At 46.0% G+C, this 23,754-nt stretch overlaps 1 protein-coding gene across 15 annotated transcripts in view; it reads left to right on the forward strand.

Moving 5' to 3' along the window:
* LOC141085930 (dimethylaniline monooxygenase [N-oxide-forming] 2-like) overlaps positions 1 to 22,422 on the forward strand; it is a 207,700-nt gene extending 185,278 nt beyond the window's left edge. For all 15 annotated transcript variants that reach the window (XM_073571574.1, XM_073571583.1, XM_073571577.1 and 12 more), the window contains 5 exons: positions 6,004 to 6,146; positions 16,572 to 16,768; positions 19,066 to 19,421; positions 19,531 to 19,603; positions 21,940 to 22,422. In XM_073571574.1, coding sequence (XP_073427675.1) covers positions 6,004 to 6,146; positions 16,572 to 16,768; positions 19,066 to 19,421; positions 19,531 to 19,603; positions 21,940 to 22,285 — 1,115 coding nt within the window. In that variant the 3' untranslated portion in view covers positions 22,286 to 22,422. The remainder of the gene's footprint in view (positions 1 to 6,003; positions 6,147 to 16,571; positions 16,769 to 19,065; positions 19,422 to 19,530; positions 19,604 to 21,939) is intronic.
* The last annotated feature ends 1,332 nt before the right edge of the window (positions 22,423 to 23,754 follow it).

The raw sequence follows: 23,754 nt of genomic DNA on the forward strand, positions 1-23,754 counted from the left end.
CCCAAAGGAACACTCCACCAGTCGCCTAGCACGTGATAGGCGCAAGTTCAAAATTCTGCGCCTGTGGTCAAGGTTGCGCCGGGGATATGGCCTCATGACATTACGTGATAACTGAAAGGCCTAATCTGCCACAAGGACATAACGGACTGATTGTTCGGGGGAGCCTGGTAGCTGGCGTGGTGGTGGTAGTTCAAACTGGTTGGTGCGTAGCCGCCGACCCATTATGGAAGTATTGAAGACTCTAGAGTCTCCCGTCCTTTCATAGGCCCCAATATCCACAATTATAAACTTGTATTGAGGGTCTACCAGAGCCAACAATACAACAGAAAAGTATTGCTTATAATTGAAGAATTGGGACCCTGAGTTCGGCGGCTTACGCACCCTGATATGTTTGCCATCCAGGGCCCCAATACAATTTGGAAACTGGCAGTCCTCCTCAAAGTCCCTTGAAATCCTTAACCAGTCTTCCATCCTGGGCTCGGGTAGGACCACCTGATGGAGTCTTGTCCAGATTTGTGCACATGTAGACCTCACTATGCCTGAATTGGTGGACTTTCCAATGAGAAACTCATGGTGGAGGGCGGCATAAGACAGGCCAGTGGACAGGAAGCTGTAGAACAACAGAAATAGTCCAGGTTAGAATGGCTAAAGTAAAAAAAAATCAGTTACATGCCGACCAAACTTGGAAGGAAATGAGAGAGAACAACACACACATATTTGGTGGCACAATGACTAAGTGATATGCAGTACATATTAGATGTAACATTGTGCTGTGTCAGTTGAAACATATTTTGAGTAAGATGAGGGTATTAAACATTGTCCAAGAAGGCCAAAAAACATAAATTAACACACACATTATGAACATAGAGAATGTGGTTGTGGAGTACAACCCGTATTGTGAGTAGAAGTCGCTCCTCTGCAGATATGGCTTGGCGCATCCTAGTGTCCTGAAACGTGATCCCAGGGCGCACTGTCTCCAAGAGGCGATCAAATGTGGAAATGCTCATTCGACAGTACTGGTAAAATTTTTCAGGATGCTCCCGCAGAGACGAATAGAGGCGGTGAAAATGCCCTCTTGTGAGTCGTTGCCTCAAAAGTGGATGTACCCACATGCGTCTCCTCCTCCGCGGATCTACTTTCACAGGATATGGTTGGCCAAAGCGCCGTGACAAAAGCCAGGTAAAGAGAACCTGCTCGGTTGTATTGAATGTCAGACCCTCTGCCATGCTGCACAAAGAACACCAACACACCTCGTGAAAGCAAGGTGAGAAATGTACAGAATGTAGGCAGCCACCTGTTTCTGAGTGTCTAAATAGGGTGCAGGCTAATGATTTAAATAGTTTGCAGGCCTCAAAAACATTAAATGTCCATTTTGCAAGGCTGCGAGAAAATCTCGCCATACGGATTGCATACGGATTGCATACGGAGACACACATGCGCAAAATACGCGACCTCACCTTGCTTATGGATGACCTACGGACCACTATTTTGTGGTCATTGATCCGTATTACGCATGTAAAATACGGAGCGTATTTTGCGCAGGTTAGTGTGACTCCAGCCTTAGAAACATTTCTGGAGGGGTCTAGTTTCGAAAATGGCATCTCTTGTGGGGAGTTCCAGCTGTTTAGACACATCAAGGGCTCTCCAGACACAACATGGCATCCGCTAATCCAGTCATTTTTGTGTTCAAAAAGTCAAACAGTGCTACTTTCCTTCTGAGCCCTGCCGTGAGCCCAAACAATAGTTTTCTCTCACATATGGGGTATCAGTGTACTCAGGAGAAATTGGACAATACATTTTTGGGTCAATTTTCTCCTGTTATCCTTGTGAAGAAAATTGAGGGCTAAAAAACCTTTTTCTGGATTTTTTTTATTTTATGGTTCAACCTTATAAATTTCTGTGAAGCACCTGGGGGTGCAAGTTGCTCAGCATACATCTAGATAGGTTCCTTGAGGGGTCTAATTTCCAAAATGAGGTCCCTTGTGGGGAGTTTTCAATGTTTAGCCACATCAGGAGCTCTGCAAATGCATCATAGCATCCGCCCCCGATTCCATCCAATTTTGTTTTTGAAAGGTCAAACGGAGCTACTTCTCTTCTGAGCCCTGTTGTGCATCCAAACATTAGTTATCCCCCACATATGTAGTATAACCATGCTCAGGAGAAATTCCATAACAAAATTTCAAGTCTATATTCTCTTGTTACCCTTGGGAAAATGGAAAAAAAAATAGGTCTAAAGTAAAATTTTTGTGAAAAAAGTTAAATGCTAATTTTTTCCTTCCACATTCCAGTAATACCTGTGAAGCACCTGAAGGGTTAATAAACTTCTTGAATGTAGTTTTGAGCACCTTGAGGGGTGCAGTTTTTAGAATGATGTCATGTTTGGGTATTTTTTGCCATATAGGCCCTTCAAAGTCACTTCAAATGTGATGTAGTCCCTAAAAAAAATGGTTTGATACATTTTGTTGGAAAAATGAGAAATCGCTGGTCACTTTTAACCTTCTAACATCCTAACTAAAAAAAATAAATGTCACAAAAATTGTTCTGATGTAAAGTAGACATGTGGAAAATGTTATTTATTAACTATTTTACGTGACATAACTTTCTGGTTTAAGGGGGAAAAAATTAATAATTGCAAAATATTCTAAATTTTTGCCAAAGTTTCATCTATTTCACAAATAAACACCAGTCTTATCAAATAAATTTTGCTACTTTCATCAAGTACAATAGGTCTTGAAAATATAAGTCTAAGAATCAGTGGGATCCGTTGAAATGTTCCAGAGTTTTTACCGCATAAAGGGACACTGGTCAGAATTGTAATATTTGGCCTAGTCATGAAGTAGAAAGCAGGCTCGGCTTCCCAAAGTAAAGGGGGGGTAAAGGGGTTAAAAATCCAGATCCGGTCTCTCAGACAGATAAGTCCTTAGGCATGACTTAACATAACTAAACAAACTCTTTGCTTGGAACCACTATCAAAAGTGACATGATTCATTGAATTAATGATGTCAGCTAAGCTTAATCATGTGCTAGTAGAAAATTTTGTTGCATTGCATAGATCTTATCATAGTAAAAGAACAAGCATTCATATTGCATTATGTATATATATTTTTTTAACATGATACAGGCTCTGCAAACTGTAAGGTGCTGGCACTGTGCAGCAATATGATTTCAATACCTGTAAAGTGGGACCTGTGTATAGTGGTCCATACGCCCTCGGCTTGCCACCATGCGATACTTCCCTAATTTACTCTACACCCCTAGAACCACTAACTTCACCGTGAGGGACCATGCCACAATCTGTATCTCATATAATCTTTGAGGGACACAGAGGCACAGTACATCCATGTACCTTATTGCCATGGATTTCTTATGAGTTTGAAGTCTTGTGCTTGAGCAGTTGAAACAATTTATAACAGAAGAGCTACTATACAAATATCATTGACCGTAAGCAAATTAAAAATATCCTGTAAACTGGGAATAAGAAATCATTGAGGCATTCCTGATGTAGAGCACAACAATAGGCCGTGTCCAAAGAGGAAGACAATGGAGTTCAGCCCAGAACTTCAGATAGGGGCATAATATTATTCCTCAATATTTTTGACCTTTGTTGATCCGAGCCCCCTACCATAGATTGTCAGCTTTCTGCCTATGAACAGTGTGGACACAATGTTGCCAGTTTTGGACAGTTCTCATCAGGGCTGCCACTTGGAATTTTGGGGCCCCATACTGGCAACATTTTTGGGGCCCCCTTTAGACTCCGCCCAGGCTCCACCCAGCCCCGCTTCTACCCCTCGAACTGTACACATTCCCACTGCTCTCTCTTGGAAAAACTCCACTTCTCACCTATCACACATTAACAGTTCCCATCACCAGATCATACATATAGCCGGCAGCTTTTACTTTGGCCAAAAGATTTTTTTAAGCTGCCACCATAACAGGGTAGATACTTTTGGCCAGGCCCTACTCTACTGTAACCTATTAAATATTTGTTAAAATATGCAATACAATTTAGGTATATTTTTATTTATTTTTCAATTTTTAAAATGACCAATAATATCACATACAAGGAACAAATACCGCCACACCATGACCAGACCACATATTACCACCACATAGTGACCTATAATACCACATACAAGGAACAAATACAGCCACACCATGACCAGATCACATATTACTACCATAGTAACCGAATAATATCACATACAAGGAACAAATACCACTGCACCATGTCCAGATCACATATTATCACCACAAAGTGACCAAATAATATCACATACAAGGGACAAATACCACCGCACCATGCCCAGACCACATATTACCACCACATGGTGACTGAATACTACAATACTGATCATTAATAAAAAACATAATACTATCACCATAAGTGGCATTATACACAGGAGATATGCATTTAGTATGCAGTGTCTGTGTACAGGTAATATAGAGATCAATGACATTATACACAGGAACTCTGTATATAATGTACAGGTAACACAGTGATCACTGGTGACATTATTACGCGTCCAGAATTCTGCCCCAGTCTCCTGCATTCTGCCCCAGTCTCCTGCATTCTGCCCCAGTCTCCTGCATTCTGCCCCAGTCTCCAGCATTCTGCCCCCATGTCTGCATTCTGCCCCCATGTCTGCATTCTGCCCCAGTGTCCAGCATTCTGCCCCAGTGTCCAGCATTCTGCTGCAGTGTCCTGCATTCTGCCCCAGCGTCCAGCATTCTGCCCCAGCGTCCAGCATTCTGCCCCAGCGTCCAGCATTCTGCCCCAGCATCCAGCATTCTGCCCCCGTCTTACAGTCTGCCCCAGCATCCAGCATTCTGCCCCAGTGTCCAGCATTCTGCTGCAGTGTCCTGCATTCTGCCCCAGCGTCCAGCATTCTGCCCCAGCGTCCAGCATTCTGCCCCAGCATCCAGCATTCTGCCCCAGTCTCCAACATTCTGCTCCAGCATCCAGCATTCTGCCCCAGCTTCCAGCATTCTGCCCCAGTGTCCTGCATTCTGCCCCAGCATCCAGCATTGTGCCCCAGCGTCCAGCATTCTGTCCCAGTGTCCAGCATTCTGCCCCCATCTCACAATCTGCCCTGGGCCCCCCGGATTGCCTCTCTCAAAAATAAAAAAACAAAAAAGTTCTTCTTACCTGGCCGCGCTTCAGCGGCGATGCTCCCTCCACGCAGCTGAAGCGCACACTCGCCGGCGACTGACAGTGTGCGCGCTGCAGCTGTTATCTATTGACGTGCGGGCCCACATTGTCAGTAGCGTTTAGCTGCCGCAGCGCCACGCTAAGGGCCCAGTTTACCTGCCGGTAAGGTCTCATTGAGCAGAGGAGACCGGGCCTAATGCAGGCCCCCTCTGCCCACCGGGCCCTATACGCCAGTCAGGGCAGTAATGCCCTTATGGCGGCCCTGCCTACAGGACTGCCAGACAGGCGAGGTGCTCGGGAAGGTGATCGCTCAGGCGAGCTCTCTGCTCGTGCTGCCGCCGGGGCAGACGGTGGGCTGCATGTCAATAGCGTTTAGCTGCTGCAGCGCCGCACTAAGGGCCCGGTTTACCTGCCAGTAGGGGCCTGGTGAGCAGAGGAGACTGGGCCCGATGTGGGCCCCATACGCCAGTCAGGGCAGTAATGCCTTGATGGCAGCCCTGATTCTCATTATTGAAATATTTAGTAGATAAAGCATTGATATTATCAGACCTAAAGCAGTGAGTAAATAACAGACCAATGAAATCAGAGTCCCTGCTCTGGGATTGAGAAGCGTAAACCTGGTGACAGATTACCATTATACAATTTGAAATAATGTTTTGATGGAAAATATAGGCTAAGGCCCATCACTACAGTAATTCTGTGAATTTGCCTTGTTTGCTCTGAGTAATGCTCACTGATATTGTCTTTGTATGTACAGTATGTGTACTGTATACAGTATGTACGGTATGTTAGGAATATTATCTATGCTATGAATACTATTTTCAGCTTACCTACTTATTTGGGTTTTTTTTAAGGTATTGAAAAATTTAGAGGTCAAGTACTGCATTGCCGAGAATACAAGAGGCCTAATGAGTTTGATGGGAAACAAGTTTTAATAATTGGAATGGGTAACACTGGAGTTGATATCTCAACAGAGTTATGCACAAAAACCTCGCAGGTATATTTCAATCTGCTATAATAAACTAATTTAGAGTTATAGATTTATTTTTTAACAATAAACGCTTCTGGTTTGAGGACTTTTCTATCATTGAATCTCTGGTGTGAATCTGGACAAACCATATAAGAGGGGCAGCTCATGCCTCATTATTTTAGTTGGAGGCGCACTGACTGGCAGATTGATGACCTGACTGGAGCTGAGCGCATCCATTCTGGACTGCCAGTTGCTACATTCTGGTAAACTATGAAGTAGATTATGGCACAAAGATGCAGAATCAATACACCTGAGAAAGGGAGGGTAGAAATAATAGGTGGGCCGACTGCTCTGCTGATGGAGATCCGAAAGAATGATCCAGGTTACAAAGTAGACTTGATGCAACATTAATATCAATACGTTTTGAAGTCTGAAGACTTCATCAGGATGAAACATACAAAGGACATAGCTTCACAGTACTAGAATTAAATAGGAAGTACATTCAAATAAAAGGAGCCAAAAAGGAACACATGGCGCATCAGTGACTCACCAATTTGTCAATATTAATAAAGCTCATTGGAGAGGAAATCTGTTGGTGATAAACTCTTCATATATTTACCATACATACTCGTACTCGTGTATAAGCCAAGTTTTGCAGCACAGTTTTTTGTGCTGAAAATACCCCCTCGGCTAATGCGCGAGTCAGGATATGTGTACTTGTGCACAATTTCTGGGAAATTTCCGCAGCAATTCCGCAATTCCCTGCTGTGGGAAATTCGTAATTGGCTTGTAGAATGCTAGCGTTTTCCAAGCGATCAGTAGCATCGCTTGGAGACCAAGACCAAGACAATCGCTTGGAGACCAAGGTGTGTAGGCCGCAGCAAGAGGCTGGGGCCGGACAGCGGCGGCCGCGGGTGGCCGCGGGCTAGAGTTGAGCCGCAGTGGCCGCAGGCGGCAGCAGGTAGGCCACAGCCGTGGGCTGGCGTTGAGCCGCCGTGGCCGCGGGTGGAGGCGGACAGGCCACAGCCATGGGCTGGAGTCGGGCTGCGGTGGCCGAGGGCAGCAGCGGGCAGGCAGCAGCCGCAGGCTGGAGTCGAGCTGCGGTGGCAGCGGGCGGCAGCGGGTAGGCCACAGCCAAGGGCTGGAGTTGGGCTGCGGTGGCTGTGGGCAGCAGCAGGCAGGCCGCAGCCCCGGGCTTGAGTTGGGCTGCGGTGGCTGCAGGCGGCAGCAGGTAGACCGCAGCCGCGAGCTGAAGTCGGGCGGTGACGGTCGCGAGGAGCGCGGTCGGGCAGTCGGCGTCTCTCTGCTGTACGGCTCGGTGCCGTCTCTCTCTTGTCTGCGGTGAGTCTCTCTCCAGTCCCTCCAGTCGCTGCTCTCCTCTTCTAGCTCTGGCTCTCCAGTGCCCTCTAGTCATCCTGCTCCTTCTCTTCTGCTCTGTTGACTGCCCCCTGCTGGCATCCTTGGCTCCTTTTATACTTGCTCCACCCCCATCCCTTCTAGAACTCTCTCTGGTCTGTCCTCTAATTATGTCCCCCGGAAACAGTCCCCCTAGGAACCTTGGTGACAGTCCCCTTGGTTCCAGTCCTGTTACACAGCGGGGACTCCCCCTCCTACACTCCCCGATCCTGTATGCTCGCCAGTCCTCGGGCGAGGGCTTGGAGGGGCCTGGGCCGGTTTTTCGATATGAACGTCTTTTCTGCCACACGAACTGGTCATGTTCGTAATGCTTGGGAGGTTTGCCAGCTGTTGACCGCTCGGAGCATCGTGATTTGACTGTGGTGGAGTCCTCTGGGGTGGTGGAAGGTGGTGGATCGATTAGGTCTGCTGGGGTATTATTTTTTGAAGTGTCCGTTGGTACCGCTGGAAGGTTTTCCTCATCGTCCTCATTCCATACTGCTGGCGGAGGTTCTGGGACCTGAGGAGGAGCCTCGGGTCGTGCAGGGTCTGTGGAAGTACAGGGTCGTAACATATTGTGGTACGGTACGGGTAGGGTAGTCTCCATCTTTTTCAGATTGTATTTCGTACACTGGCCCATCAGGGCTTACTCGGCACAGTACCCGATAGGGACTTTCTTCCCAGCGGTGTTCCAGTTTGTTTTGGGGCGCTGATCTCGTACGAGTACATGATCTCCTGCTTGGAGGTCGATTGATTGAGGTGGGGTCCTGCCCGGGTGTTCCAGGTCCTGAAATTTTGTGTGGACAATTCGGTGCAGGGTTTGCAGCCAATACCGGTGATTCTGGGGCCACGAGGAGACCCCTGTCCATGGTTGTTCCTCCTCCAGGTTTATCTCCACCTCCGTGATTCCCTTGCCTTCCCAGCCAAATAGCAGCGGGTATGGGGTATAGCCAGTGACCCGGTGTACCCAGTTGTTATAAACCCAGACCAGTTCGAGGACGTATTCGGGCCAGCGGGCTTTCCGGTCGCTCTCTAGGGTGCGTAGCATTTGGATTAATGTCCGATTAAATCGCTCGCAGGCCCCGTTCCCTTGAGGGTGGTACGGAGTGGTCCGGGATTTATCGATGCCATACAGGCGATGTAATTCCTCCATTAGTTTTCCTAGGAAGCACGCACCTTGATCTGAATGGATCCGCTGGGGGCAGCCGTTTGATCTCGGGTAGGGGTCACCACGGCGAATTTGGTAAAATAGTCCACCATTACTAGACAATGCTCATACCCCTGGTGAGCTGGACCGATGGTTAAATAGTCTATCATCAAGAGTTCAAGGGGTGCTGCTATAACAATTGTTTGTACTGATGCGTGTTGCTCCGGTGGTTTAGTTAATTCACATTGGCGGCATGCACGGCAAACTTCTTCCACTGTGGCCTGCAAGTTGTTAAAATTACTGACTGGTGATGGTGAGAGAAAACCTGATATAGTTCGAATAATTAAATAAAATTAGAAAATATTAATAAAAATGATAAAAGAGAATATTTATTGAATAAAAAGGCCTTTATTAAGGATATTGGCTCAACAACATACAATGATACATATAAAATATAATATTAGTGTATAAGGCAATAACACCGCAATACATATATAGGACCTTAAAAAAAAATAGGTCCAATGAGAGAAATGAGATAATAATAATCTTTCATATCACATAGTCCTGTAGCAGATAATATGTCTGCATGAATGGCCAGCACAAAAGCGCAGGTCTTGCAGGGCTCGGGCCCTGCGGGCGAAGTTCTTTACAAAGCGACAGTAATATCCGGCCAACCCCAGAAAGGCTCGTGCGTCGTTTACCATCTCGGGAGTAGGTCACCCTTGTATTGCGGCGACTTTTTCCATGGACGGTCTAACGCCGTCGGCGGAGACGGTATGTCCTAGGTATTCAATTTGCGTACGGAACAGGTGACATTTCTGGGGTTTTACCTTCAATCGGTACTTTTGCAGCCGACCAAGCACCTGACCTAACCGCTGCAGGTGGTCTTCAAATGTGGCCGCATAGATGATAATGTCGTCCAGGTAAATCAACGTGGTCTCGAAGTTGAGATCTCCTAGACACAGCTCCATTAGCCGTTGGAAGGTCCCGCGGGGGCATTGGCCAGCCCGAACGGCATGCGATTAAGATGAACGCGGTCTTGGCGCGGTCCTCCTCTGACATTGGCACCTGCCTGTACCCCCTGGCCAGATCGAGGGTAGAAAAGTATGTTGCCTTCCCCAGGGCTGACAGAGACTCGTCTATACGGGGCAGCGGGTACGAGTCTTTGATGGTACTGGCGTTCAACTTTTGATAGTCCACACAGAACAGTAAGGTGCTGTCCTTCTTCCGGACTAACACAATGGGAGCCGCCCAAGGACTCTGGCTTTCTCAGATAACTCCTTTCTGAAGCATTTGGACCAGCAGCGTTTTTACCTCTTGGTATAGTTGTGGGGGAATCTGTCGGTATCGCTCGCCGTGCGTGATGGCTGTGGTGCACCCAAAATCGTCCTCATGATTGGCGAATACCTCTTGGTACTGGCCCAGGAGTGCTTCTACCTGGAGTATCTGGGCCGGGGTTAGGCCAGAGTTCTACTCGCATTTTCTCTAGGATGGCTTGGCCCTTCTCTTTGGCTGATGACCTGGTGGTCTGAATGGATCGGATAGTTACTGCCCATGGGTCCCCCGCCTGTACTTTTAGCTGAAATGCCAGGGTTGGGAGCACCTCCTCCAGAGGTTTCATCAGTTTCGCCATTTCGGCACATGGTTTTAGAATGACGTCCTGGTCTTCTAAGTTGACACAGCACACCAGGACGGTCCTTTTCCTCACAGTGGCCAAGGTGAGGGCCACCAGGACTCCAGGGGGTAGGCGCTCCGAGAAGCATGGCTCCACCTGCATCTCCACTCCCTCCAGAGGCAGGGCCACCACCGTCTGCCCCGGCGGCATCACGAGCTGAGGGGCCACCGGAATGATCACCTTCCCGAGCACCTCGCCTGTCTGGCAGTCCTGTAGGCAGGGCCGCCATAAGGACATTACTGCCCTGACTGGCGTATGGGGCCCAGTGGGCAGAGGGGGCCTGCATCAGGCCCGGTCTCCTCTGCTCACCGAGCCCCTACCGGCAGGTAACCCGGGCCCTTAGCGTGGCACTGCGGCAGCTAAACGCTACTGACAAAGTGGGCCGCACGTCAATAGTTAACAGCCGCCAGCCAATAGGAGGCTGGCAGCTGACGTCAGTTGCAGCATGCACATCGCCGGCGTCTGATGTCACTGTCAGTCGCCGGTGAGTGCGCGCTTCAGCTACGTGGAGGGAGCATCGCTGCTGGAGCGCAGCTAGCTGGACACTGGTGCAGCATGCTGGACACTGGGGCAGAATGCTGGATGCTGGAGCAGAATGCTGGATGCTGGGGCATAATGCAGGACACTGGGGCAGAGTGTTGGACACTGGGGCATAATGCAGACACTAGGGCAGAATTCTGGATGCTGGGGCAGAATGCTGGAGACTGGGGCAGAATGCTGGAGACTGGGGCATAATGCTTGACGCTGGGGCCGAATGCTGTGGATGCTGGGGCCGAATGCTGGACACTGGGACAGAATGCTGGACGCTGGGGCAGACTGTAAGACGGGGCAGAATGCTGGACACTGGGGCAAAATGCTGGACACTGGGGCAGAATGCAGACATGGCGCAGAATGCTGGAGACTAGCGCAGAATGCAGACACAGGGGCAGAATGCTGGACGTTGGGGCAGAATGCTGGACGCTGGGGCAGATTGCTGGAGACTGGGGCAGAATGCAGACACGGGGGCAGAATGCAGGACTCGGGGGCAGAATGCTGGACACTGAGGCAGAATGCAGGACTTGGGGCAGAATGTGGCAATGAGACACAGGAGGGGGCAGAATGTGACAGTAAGACATAGGAGGGGGCAGAATGCGAGACACGGGGCATGATTGGAGACAGATGGGGCAGGGTTGGAGACAGATCGCACAGGATCATGGGGCAGAATGGATACGATGGAGACAGATGGGGCAGGATGGGGAGATCATATGGGGCAGAATGGATATTCATGAGGGCAGGATTGGAGAACATATGGCTGAAGCCAGGAATGAGACACACGGGGGTCAGGATGGGGGATATTACCATAGGGGCTAATTAAGGGATATTATTACTGCAGTGATGTATTTAATTTTTTGAGTATAATGTTTTAAATGGGGGGTGGTCCTGTTACTGTGCAGAGCGACACTGTCGCCTTTTTTTCTTCATGTGGTGTAATGTAGAAGTTGGGAAAAAATAAGTAATGTGTTCTGCACGCGGAGCTCTAGATAACTGTGTTATTTCCTGCAGAGACGAGCCCTGGCTGGAAGGCATGTGTTGGCGATCTGTGCTGGATGAAAGATTAAAAGCAATGATGAAGGACTTCACCTAGAGACAAAACTGGTGAGTTAGTGTGTTACCTATACACTGACACTATACACTGTATACTATATACAGAGGTCCTGTGTAAAATGTCACCAGTGATCACTGTTACCTGTACATTTTATACAGAGCTCCTGTGTATAATGTCATTGATCATTATATTACCTGCACACAGACACTGTATACTAAGTACAGATCTCCTGTGTATAATGCCACTTGTGGTGATAGTATTATGTCTTTTTATTAATGATAAGCATTGTAGTATTCAGTCACCATGTGGTGGTAATATGTGGTCTGGGTATGGTGCGGTGGTATTTGTCCCTTGTTTGTGCTATTATTTGGTCACTTTGTGGTGGTAAAATGTGATCTGGACATGGTGCAGTGGTATTTGCTCCATGTATGTGATATTATTCGGTTACTATGGTAGCAATATGTGGTCTGGTCATGGTGTGGCGGTATTTGTTCTTTGTATGTGGTATTATAGGTCACTATGTGGTGGTAATATGTGGTCTGCACATGGTGTAGCGGTATTTGTTCCTTGTATGTGATATTATTGGTCATTTTAAAAATTGAAAAATAAATAAAAATATACCTAAATTGTATTGCATATTTTAGCAAATATTTAATAGGTTACAGTAGAGTAGGGCCTGGCCAAAAGTATCTACCCTGTTATGGTGGTGGCTTAAAAAAATCTTTTGGCCAAAGCAAAAGCTGCCAGCTGTATGTGTGATCTGGTGATGGGAACTGTTAATGTGTGATAGGTGAGAAGTGGAGTTTTTCCAAGAGAGAGCGGTGGGACTGTGGACAGTTTGAGGGGTGGAGCCTGAGCGGAGTCTAAAGGGGGCCCCGAAAATTTTGCCAGTATGGGGCCCCGAAATTCCTAGTTGCAGCCCTGCCTGTAGGACCCGTGCCCCCCGCACCAACTCTTTGAAGACCTGCCCATGGGGTGTGCGGGAGCCCCACTGATTCAGGGTCTCTTGTGTAGGCTCACTGAGGAGTAGACTGCCGAAGTCCCGCAATATGTTCATACCCTGGGTAACAGGGTGTTTGTCGTTTGCATCTCCCTGTGTCAGGATCACCCCTCAGCGGCCGAGTTGTTTGCCGCACAACAGGAATATGCATCTAGGCTATTCCAACGACAGGGACTGGTAGCTGGTTAGCGGCTAACAACTTTATCACGGACCCCCACTGGGCCTCATTGCCTCAGGAAAGTGCTACCGGAAGTAAGTCTCTGGCATGGTCGTAACTTGCGACCCCGTATCTACTAGGCAGCGTACTGCACATCCTTTGAACTGTGCCCATATCACTGGACACTTCGCAATCAGATCTTTGGGACTTCCACCACCCCGTGTCGTGGTTTCTGGCTCCGGAGAGGCGTCCCCCCAGCTCAGAGCTCTCTAGGTTAATGGCCACTGGGGTGGGTATCTCCCACACCGCAGGCACTCTAGGGCAAGGTGGCCCAGTTCGCCACATTCAAAACATTCCCGAGGCCATGGGGACTGACCGCCTCTGGGATTGCGAGGACCCCAGGGCCCTGGGCCCGCACCAGGCCATCCACTCGTAGCCTCGGCCCTTCTCTTCACCTCGGTCAGTTTGCCCCTGATGCTCTTCAGCTCGTTTCATTTCTTCCACCCATTGGGGCTCTCCAATGGCGTTCATGGAGACTTTAGTGCTCCAGGCCTTTCCCACAGGGACTGTCAGCCCCTGTTGTTGCTCCCACGAGCGCATCTTTCTCCCTACCTCAGAGAAAGCCTTACGCGGGTTTACCCCGACTCGCTCCCGTAATGCTTGTTTAGTCAGAGGGTCTCGGAGCCCGGTCACTAAAAGGTCCACGTAGGGTTAAGTCGATGGGTCCCACACCTGCGCCGTCCTTCTGCTCAAAGGCCGTATATAGTCCTTGAAGGACGTTCATGTATTGGGTGACCGTCTCCCCTTCCCCTTGCATACGACTGAACAACCGGGTACTCAATTCCCCCACATTCGTCGGGTCCCCATGGGTCTCCTCCAATACTGTATCTGTAAGACCCTAATAAAGGTGTTTCGCTGTCCTGGGGGTCTCAACATTATGGAATCCCGGGCCTCCTCGTCCAATGCCATAAGGGCTACTTCCGCTTCTAAGTCAGGGGTCATCGGAGGCATTCTAAACAGCTCTCGCATCCCTTCTGTCCAGCTCCACAGCATAGTATCGGTGCCCGAGAACCTGGGCAGGTTACTCAGCATAGCCCCCAAGGACATACTGGACCGGGGGCCACCGTTGCCCCCCGAGTCCACGGCCTCTCCTTGGTCCGCGGCATCTTCGCTCGCACTCAGAGACTGCATTCTGCCGACTACGCCAAATGTAATAATCGCAGGTACGTGTGATGCAGTGATGAGACAGGAGACGGGATGAACTTAGGATGCAACTTATATATATATATATATATATATATATATATATATATATATATATATATACACACTCACTGGCCACTTTATTAGGTACACCATGCTAGTAACGGGTTGGACCCCCTTTTGCCTTCAGAACTGCCTCAATTCTTCGTGGCAGAGATTCAACAAGGTGCTGGAAGCATTCCTCAGAGATTTTGGACCATATTGACATGATGGCATCACACAGTTGGCGCAGATTTGTCGGCTGCACATCCCTGATGCGAATCTCCCGTTCCACCACATCCCAAAGATGCTCTATTGGATTGAGATCTGGTGACTGAGGAGGCCATTTGAGTACAGTGAACTCATTGTCATGTTCAAGAAACCAATCTGAGATGATTCGAGCTTTATGACATGGCGCATTATCCTGCTGAAAGTAGCCATCAGATGTTGGGTACATTGTGGTCATAAAGGGATGGACATGGTCAGCAACAATACTCAGGTAGGCTGTGGCGTTGCAACGATGCTCAATTGGTACCAAGGGGCCCAAAGAGTGCCAAGAAAAAATTCCCCACACCATGACACCACCACCACCAGCCTGAACCGTTGATACAAGGCAGGATGGATCCATGCTTTCATGTTGTTTACGCCAAATTCTGACCCTACCATCCGAATGTCGCAGCAGAAATCGAGACTCATCAGACCAGGCAACGTTTTTCCAATCTTCTACTGTCCAATTTCGATGAGCTTGTGCAAATTGTAGCCTCAGTTTCCTGTTCTTAGCTGAGAGGAGTGGTACCCACTGTGGTCTTCTGCTGCTGTAGCCCATCTGCCTCAAAGTTCGACGCACTGTGCGTTCAGAGATGCTCTTCTGCCTACCTTGGTTGTAACGGGTGGCAATTTGAGTCACTGTTGCCTTTCTATCAGCTCGAACCAGTATGCCCATTCTCCTCTGACCGCTGGCATCAACAAGGCATTTCCGCCCACAGAACTGCCGCTCACTGGATTTTTTTTCTTTTTCGGACCATTCTCTGTAAACCCTAGAGATGGTTGTGCGTGAAAATCCCAGTAGATCAGCAGTTTCTGAAATACTCAGACCAGCCCTTCTGGCACCAACAATCATGCCACGTTCAAAGGCACTCAAATCACCTTTCTTCCCCATACTGATGCTCGGTTTGAACTGCAGGAGATTGTCTTGACCATGTCTACATGCCTAAATGCACTGAGTTGCCGCCATGTGATTGGCTGATTAGAAATTAAGTCTTAACACACAGTTGGACAGGTGTACCTAATAAAGTGGCCAGTGAGTGTATATGTCTATAAGGGCTATCCTGAGTAACCAACAAGCTAACAGCAGTTATCCGCGCAGGGATCAAAACAAGAATACACAGGTAACACGAACACGACTACCCGGTCGAGACCGGTAACTATAGGGCCGCGGTATGGCCGACTACAGGTCCAACCAGCTTAGGTAGTGCTCTCTGGTTTTCTCTCGCCTCATCTCAGTCTCAAGTAATAGAGTAAAGTCCCATGCATGCATCAGTATATACATAGACTATCATTAAAGTATGATGAGAGAATATGGAACTACGTTGGACAGGCACTGTACAAAAGATATCAAAGTTATCTGTAAACCTGCGTTGTACAGTTCTAGTACACATAGATGCTAGATGTCATAAAGAATATCCATTGTACCAAGAGGAAATGAATAGATATATGATAATTCCCATTAGAAATGCAGTGTGAGTAAAACTGATAAGTGGGATAACCGGTTATCACTAAGGAGACCTAATGATACAGAGTAAAAATAAAATGAAAAGAGGTTGTAACCAGGTTACTCATCATTAGATGGTACTGCTTCTAATGTGATATAGAATCACAATCTCAACATGTTTCGCCCATTAGTACGGGTTCATCAGGAGATCAAAAAATGGATGGGCATAGTGACGGATCTCTTTTTGCTAGGCCGTTCTTTCTTTCACTTCATGTTTTGATGTACCTTTCTTTTTTTTTCAAACTTTTATATTTTCCATCTATAATGAGCTTTACAGGTACTGACAAATTGACGAGTCACTGACACTCCATATGTTCCTTTTTGGTGCTTTTGCTTGCAGGATGTGCCTCCTGCAAATTACCTTTGATAGATCTGTGTTATAAGGAGCACAGTTGGGTGGAAAAGACTGACATTGCACTGTTACCTATAGCTCATATTTTAGCTGACATTACTATATTTGACCATTTTATATTTTCGCAGGTATATCTTAGTTCTAGACAAGGAGTGTGGGTTTTCCCACGGGTTGACAAAGGAGGACTTCCTTTTGATTTGCGATTCGTACGCCGTTACCAGACCTGGATAAAAAATGTGTTGCCAGCACCTGTGTCTCGATGGATGCTAAAGAAATATTTGAATGACCACTTTAACCATGAATTGTACAACATACAACCTGAAGGGTAAATGAAAGGATATGATGGTATAAAAGGAGTATATCCCCTTCTGTGCACAGTGAATATGGCTTGTTCATATTCAACCTTGAATTACTTTTTGTCTTTATCCAAATAGGTCCAAAATTCTAATTAATTTATTTGATATTTTTATACTTGAATACTAGTTTTCCAAATGTATAGATCCAAATCCCATAGACATATTTCTGAAATACAGTATAATATTTACCTGAGGGCAATGACCTTACTACATAATGTTTTTCCACTGAACTCAGCAGCAACACAGTATGCAAAAATTCCCAAGCTTTTTTGGCTCAGTTGCAAGGTGGATATTTACTCAGTTTTAGCCTGTCGAGCTAAGGCCTCAACTCATCAAAGCTGTCATGATCTCGGTGCGGGTTTGACTCGCACACGTGGGGTTAATGTCTGGAACCAGTGCTGATGACTGGCATTTCTGGGGTTAAAGATTGTGATCCCAGTGCAGGCTTACCTGCACACCCTGGGGCTATGATTGTGGCCTCTACCTGGTTCTGGGAGAGGCTTCTTATAGCCTCAGGACGCTCCCATCCCCGTCAATTATACTTTCACCCTTGACATTGTGTGGTGACCCGAGTGTGTTTGTGCTGTGTTCTGGTTGCTTGATTTTCTGTGTCCGACTCGGTCTGTTCTCTGGATATTGCTTTGGATTCTGCTTGGTACCTTCTATGTCTGTTTGGTTTTGACTTCTTCTTGGCCCTGACTATCCGTTCTGTCTCTTCCCTGGTACTTTACAGATATCTCTGTGTATGACCTCCGTTTTGCCTGACACTGAGTATTTCTGTATAGTGTCCTACCACCTCTGAAAGCAGGACGCTAAGCCCCGCCCCCTTGCAGTCACATGACCGTAGGTCCTGTGACTGCTTGCTAAGCTTCAGCGTCCACAGGTCCTGTGTATCTGTACTTTCCGGCTGTACCTGACCCGGGCCCCCCTACAGTGTGGGTGAGTCCCTGCTCAGTGGAGGCTGCACGGCGGCGCTGACAGGATCCTGACAAAAGCAGTTTGGCCAGAATTCTGGTGTAAATTGCTTTGAAAAGTAGAAAAATTTTGGTGCAACTTAGAGTTTTACTAAAATTTAGCTGCTAGTTTTAATTTTCACACCAGCTGGGTGTAAAAATGGTGTAACACCATGGCTCGTCTAATTCATGATGAGCTGTGGAGTTCCTTACTCCAGAAATATTGCTCTAGTCAAAGGCTGGTGTAAGATTTCTGGCATAGTGTGCAGAGGCACATGCCACTCATAAGACGCTCCTGATTAGAGTAACTGACTCCTCCATGCCCTTCTTATCAAGACCGGTGAGAAAATCACTTGTCTTGGTGAATTAGGACCTCTGTCTAGTTAAAACGCACACTCAAAGAGAGGTTCTTCCAAATGAGCAGCAGAAATAAATTTGAACATACTAAGTGCGTATAACAGCAAAATAACACAAACTTATCTTAATTTTGATAGGTACTAACCATTGTGTATGGGTAACACCTCATCAGTCCTGCCATTCTGAAGATGATATGGCTAAGTCACCTAGTCATTACAATTTGACCTTTGTCAATGTCACACAGATCCTTATATTTGGCCATTTTTTCTGTTTCAAGAGTATCAACTTCAAGAACTGTATGCTCACTTTCTACCAGGTCATGGTCTATTCACTGCAAAGTAGGACCACAAGAGATGAAAGGTTTAACAATTGCTCTAGCTACGGGCTATGACACGGAGTACACAAGATATGAGGTGCAAAATCAAATTTTACAGTGTTGGCAAATTTACATTAGTATGCCTTCTTTTTCTGGAGATTTGCAGTGGTCATTATAAAAGGGATTATACACTACATACGGTATTTCACTGCTTAGTGTGTGCGGGGGTTCAAATTAAAGGCCCACATACACATTAGATAGCTGTCGGACGAACAATTATTTGGCCAACAGCTATCTCTCCCAACTCCATCATACACAAAAATGCTTGGCTTGGCCATGTGCTCCTGTGTCCTCTGGCAGTGGCATATCTCAAATTAAACAGGTTGGATCTTTCGCTCCCTGAGATCATCTGTGGGAGGAGAGGTGGGAGGAACCCATGCACATTAGATTGTTGGCCGACATCATCAGTTTTGGCCGACTTTAGGCTAATATGTACAAGGGGGCACTACTCTGATATAGGAATCCCATAAATCATACTGTTTTGTCAACTATTTAAAACATGCTGCAATTTTCTTTATGGTTTTATCTCATGTTCCTATATTTAAACTTACTCAATTTTATATTATTATTTTAATTACAGAATTGCATGGAAAGAGCCTTTGGTGAATGAAGAACTTCCAAGCCGTATTTTGTCCGGTTCAATCATGGTCAAGCCACATGTGACAAAGTTCACAGAGACATCTGTCCATTTTGCAGATGGATCTGTTGTGGACAATCTTGACGTGATTTTGCTCGCCACAGGTTATGACTACAGTTTCCCTTTTCTGGATGAAGCTATTGTTAACAAGGATGAAAGCAAAGGATCTTTTTACAAAAAGATAATCCCTCTTGGAATTGAAAAGCCTACAATAGCATTTATTGCATTTGTTCTTGCCATTGGGCCAACTATGGTATTGGCTGAACTTCAGGCTCGATGGTCCACTAGACTTTTTAAGGGTACGTAATTTTTAAAACAGCTTACAAAGAAATACTGTAATGAACAGAGATAGTTATCCTTCCCATAAATTAGTATCAATTATCATGATATTATTATTTGATTTTGAAGGATTACACAAACTTCCATGCAATGAGGGAATAAAAAATGAGATGCTAAAAGATGAATGGCTTAGGAAGAAATGGTAAGTTCAAAGATAGCATTATATATATTTCTTTATTTTTAGATGTGGGTCATTGCGACTCTTTAAGAATTTTATTATATCTTATCAAGGGAAGATGAGTTTTTTATCAACTTCCAGTTCCCTAAATTTTCACAATCCGACATCATGTGTATTATCAGCAGAACCACTGAACTATGTGATAGGCTCAAACTATGTTGACTGCGGTAGTTGGGAAGTCACCGTTGCAGTCAAAACACCGATCTCTGTAGCGGAGAGCTGGTACTGGACTACAAGATTTTTGTTTTACAAGTAAGCAATTGTTTGTGTGCAAGCTTTTGAAAAGTTGAAAACCCCTTTAACAACAACCATTCTGTTCCAATCAGTATTCTTCAGTCTGTGTAAAAAGGCCAGTAAAAATGCCAAATAACTTGTATACTGAACTTTAAATACTATTGTGGGAATAACCATTTAAAGGAAACCTGTCACCCCCCAGGCGTTTTTAAGTAAAAGAGCCACCTTGTGCAGCACTAATGCTGCATTCTGTCAAGGTGGCTCTGTTACTTAGCTTCCGTTCCACCGCAGAACTAATCTTTTATAAAATTGTTCCAAAATACCTGAAATTTGACAGGGGGGCAAGTCTTTCCCCCTCTAACGGACACCTCACATCCATCACTCATTTCGTATTTGGTGCCGCATCCTCAGTTTTCTTTTGAAATGCGGCGCCTGTGCTGTACTATATCTTCTTGGGCACTGCGGGGCTGGGAATCTTGGGCATGAGAGCTGCAGATAACTACTGCGCATGCCCGAGATTCCCAGCCCCGCAGTGTGAATAAATCATAAGCGACTGCGGGGCGGGATCTGTGGCCGCGCGATATGAAGGCCGGGATGTGATCTGAAATCACGGGCAGCGCTGACTGCGCATGCCCAAGAAGATATAGTACAGCACAGGCGCCAGCATTTCAAAAGAAAACTGAGGAGGCAGAGCCAAATACGAAATGAGTGATGGATGCGAGGCGTCTGTCAGAGGGGGAAAGACCTGCCCCCCGTCAAATTTCAGGTATTGTGGAACAATTTTATAAAAGACTAGCTAAAGAGCCCGGCGTTGCCTGGACATAGTAACCAACTGTGGTTAGTTATAACAAATTATAATGATTATATTGCACATAAAAATCATGCATCTAATCCTATCCTGTGTGATACTGACTGCTGAGCCGTGTATCTAATCCTGTTCTGTGTGATACTGTCTGCTGAGCCGTGTACCTAATACTATTCTGTGTGATACTGTGTGCAGAGCTGCGTATCTAATCCTATCCTGTGTGATACTGTCTGCTGAGCCGTGTATCTATTCCTATCCTGTGTGATACTGACTGCTGAGCTGTGTATCTCATCCTATCCTATGTGATACTGACTGCTGAGCCGTGTATCTAATCCTATCCTGAGTGATACTGGGCTCCCCCTGCAGTCTGTGTCAGAGGGTGGTCTTTGTTGGCACGGTAATAAATTGTGTTATTTCCAGCTTTACAGAAGGACGATAACACCATAGAAATGATAATAATAGGCCTCAGTTACCACAACTGTCTACAAAGAAAACTGTTGCTGATAGCAACCAATCACAGCTCATTTTTCATCTTTTAAACAGCTCTGGGACAGCGTGGCGAGTTTTGAGTGGCGACTTTTGTGTTTCGACATTTATGTGGCGAGGTTGGTGTTTGTGTGGTGAAATGTGTGCTGAGGGTGGTATATGTGTTGAAGCACGTGGTAGTGTGTGGCGCATTTTGTATGTGTGATCATATCCCCGTGTGTGGTGAGTATCCCATGTCAGGGCCCCACCTTAGCAACTGTACGGTATATACTCTTTGGCGTCATCGCTCTCATTCTTTAAGTCCCCCTTGTTCACATCTGGCAGCTGTCAATTTGCCTCCAACACTTTTACTTTTTCCCCATTATGTAGATAGGGGCAAAATTGTTTGGTGAATTGGAACGCGCGGGGTTGAAATTTCGCCTCACAACATAGCCTATGACGCTCTCGGGGTCCAGACGTGTGACTGTGCAAAATTTTGTGGCTGTAGCTGTGACGGTGCGGCTGCCAATCCCGGACATACATACATACATACACACACACTTTGAGCTTTATATATTAGACTATTTCTGCGGTGGAACGAAAGCTAAGTAACAGAGCCACCTTGACAGATTGCAGCATTAGTGCTGCACAAGGTGGCTCTTTTACTTAAATATGCCTGAGGAGGGTGACAAGTTCCCTTTAATACATTTTTCTCAAATGTTGGACTTATATTGATGTGATAACTTTAAAATAATTAAAACTTAATTGATTTTTATTCTTTTTTTTATACAATAAGGTTTGCAACAGCTGACGGTAACTTTCGTCGTACAGATTACATCTCGTACATGGATGATCTGGCCTCAGATATTGGAGTGAAGCTAAACATTTGGAAGTTATTTCTAACAGACCCAGTTTTGGCTTGGAAGGTTGTTTTTGGACCCTGCAATTCTTATCAATTCCGTCTGACTGGTCCAGCAAAATGGTCTGGAGCCCGAGAAGCAATTCTTACCCAATGGGATCGAATTAAAAAGCCCCTAAGAACAAGGGTGATAAAGCAGAATCCAGAATCTCTTTGGATAACATTTCTGCCTTGGATCATTTGCCTTTTCTTTTTGATTTTAGCATTTTTCCAAAGAGCATGAAATGTGGAAAAACTGCTAAATATTAATTATGCGCTTTTCTCACTCAAAGAAGCATACCAGAATATATATTTTAATTACCTCCTCCTTCAGCTTTAGGAAATATATGTACAGTGTATACAATAAAATACTTACCTATTTCTGTCTTCTCCTGTTTCCATCACTGCTCGAGTCTTCTCATGTACTATGTGATTGCAGTTTTGTCTAGCTGGCTCATACAGCGTTTTCTGAGTGGACTGGAAGACAATTTCTCAATCTTCAATTAATATTATAAGATTCACATCAAGGTTCTCAAAGACTTAGGGCTTGTGCCATCTGTATTTTTGATGGATAGCACTCGTCCCAATATTATTCAATGAGAAACGAAAAAATGGGGGCACCACCGAAAGGATAATTAAGGGGATCCAACCTAGACCTAAATAGAACATATGTTTGACAAAAAGGAGAGAAAGAAATAGGCCATGAGCAGGAGGTCACCCAGAATAGGACATAGCATATATAATACAAATTTTATTAAACACAGCAAACAGCAAAAATTCTTAAAAACATTAAAAATGGTCACAAATGTGACACATACACAAATAATACAATGCTCATAATAGAGCAACCCACCTGCTACCAACTATCACCCTCACCGAGAATGATGCCTATATCCCTAGGTCCATGTAAACAGGATTCTCAATAGGAGAATTAGTAAGCCCACACATAGGTAATATAGAGCATATGAGTCAGAAACACCAATAATATACAAATACAATAAAAAAATGATGCAATTCCAACCCAATAATTACAAAAAACAGTACAAGGGATAATATAAACCTAAGAAGATGCTGATCACTATGAGGTGTAAAAAAAAGATAGAAAGGCACACTAAATAGACCTCATATATGAGTTGAGGTACCCCAGCCCAAGATCAGGCATAGGGAACATCAAGGACGAGATCAGCCAGACCATTAGGGGCTAGAGAGGGTCTAAGTGGACAGAGAAAATCTCCATAACCACCCCAAATGATAACCACACATACAAATCAGCACAATACAAAACCCATGAGAAGTGAAGTGGGGCAGGTAGAGCCAGAGACCCGAAGCATGTCGCCACTCTAGGTGGCTTCGTCAGGGGTACAGATTGCCTGTCAGCTGTGTCTATATATGGTTGCATAATTAGTAGATAGGGAGCAGCTGCGCCGCTGCTTACCATGACAGGGTTAACATCCAATATACCTGAGAGTCAACGGTTAGTCAATGATCCATAGCTATGGCTGACAGCTCACAGCAGCGGCATGTGATGTCACAGAATGCCAACTGCGCAAGCGTCGGTGTCCGGGAGACAAGGCACACATCCTGAATACAGGAAATGAGAGAGAGCTCAATATTGCTACTGTGCAGGCGGCGGCGTATAGTAGACAAAGCGCGCGTCACGAATAAATGAGAAAGACCAATCAAGGGGACGCTTGCGGTCACATGACCGATTAA

Source organism: Dendrobates tinctorius, unplaced genomic scaffold, assembly GCF_039654945.1.
Source record: "Dendrobates tinctorius isolate UK_male_01 unplaced genomic scaffold, ASM3965494v1 ptg000029l, whole genome shotgun sequence".
NCBI lineage: Eukaryota > Metazoa > Chordata > Amphibia > Anura > Dendrobatidae > Dendrobates > Dendrobates tinctorius.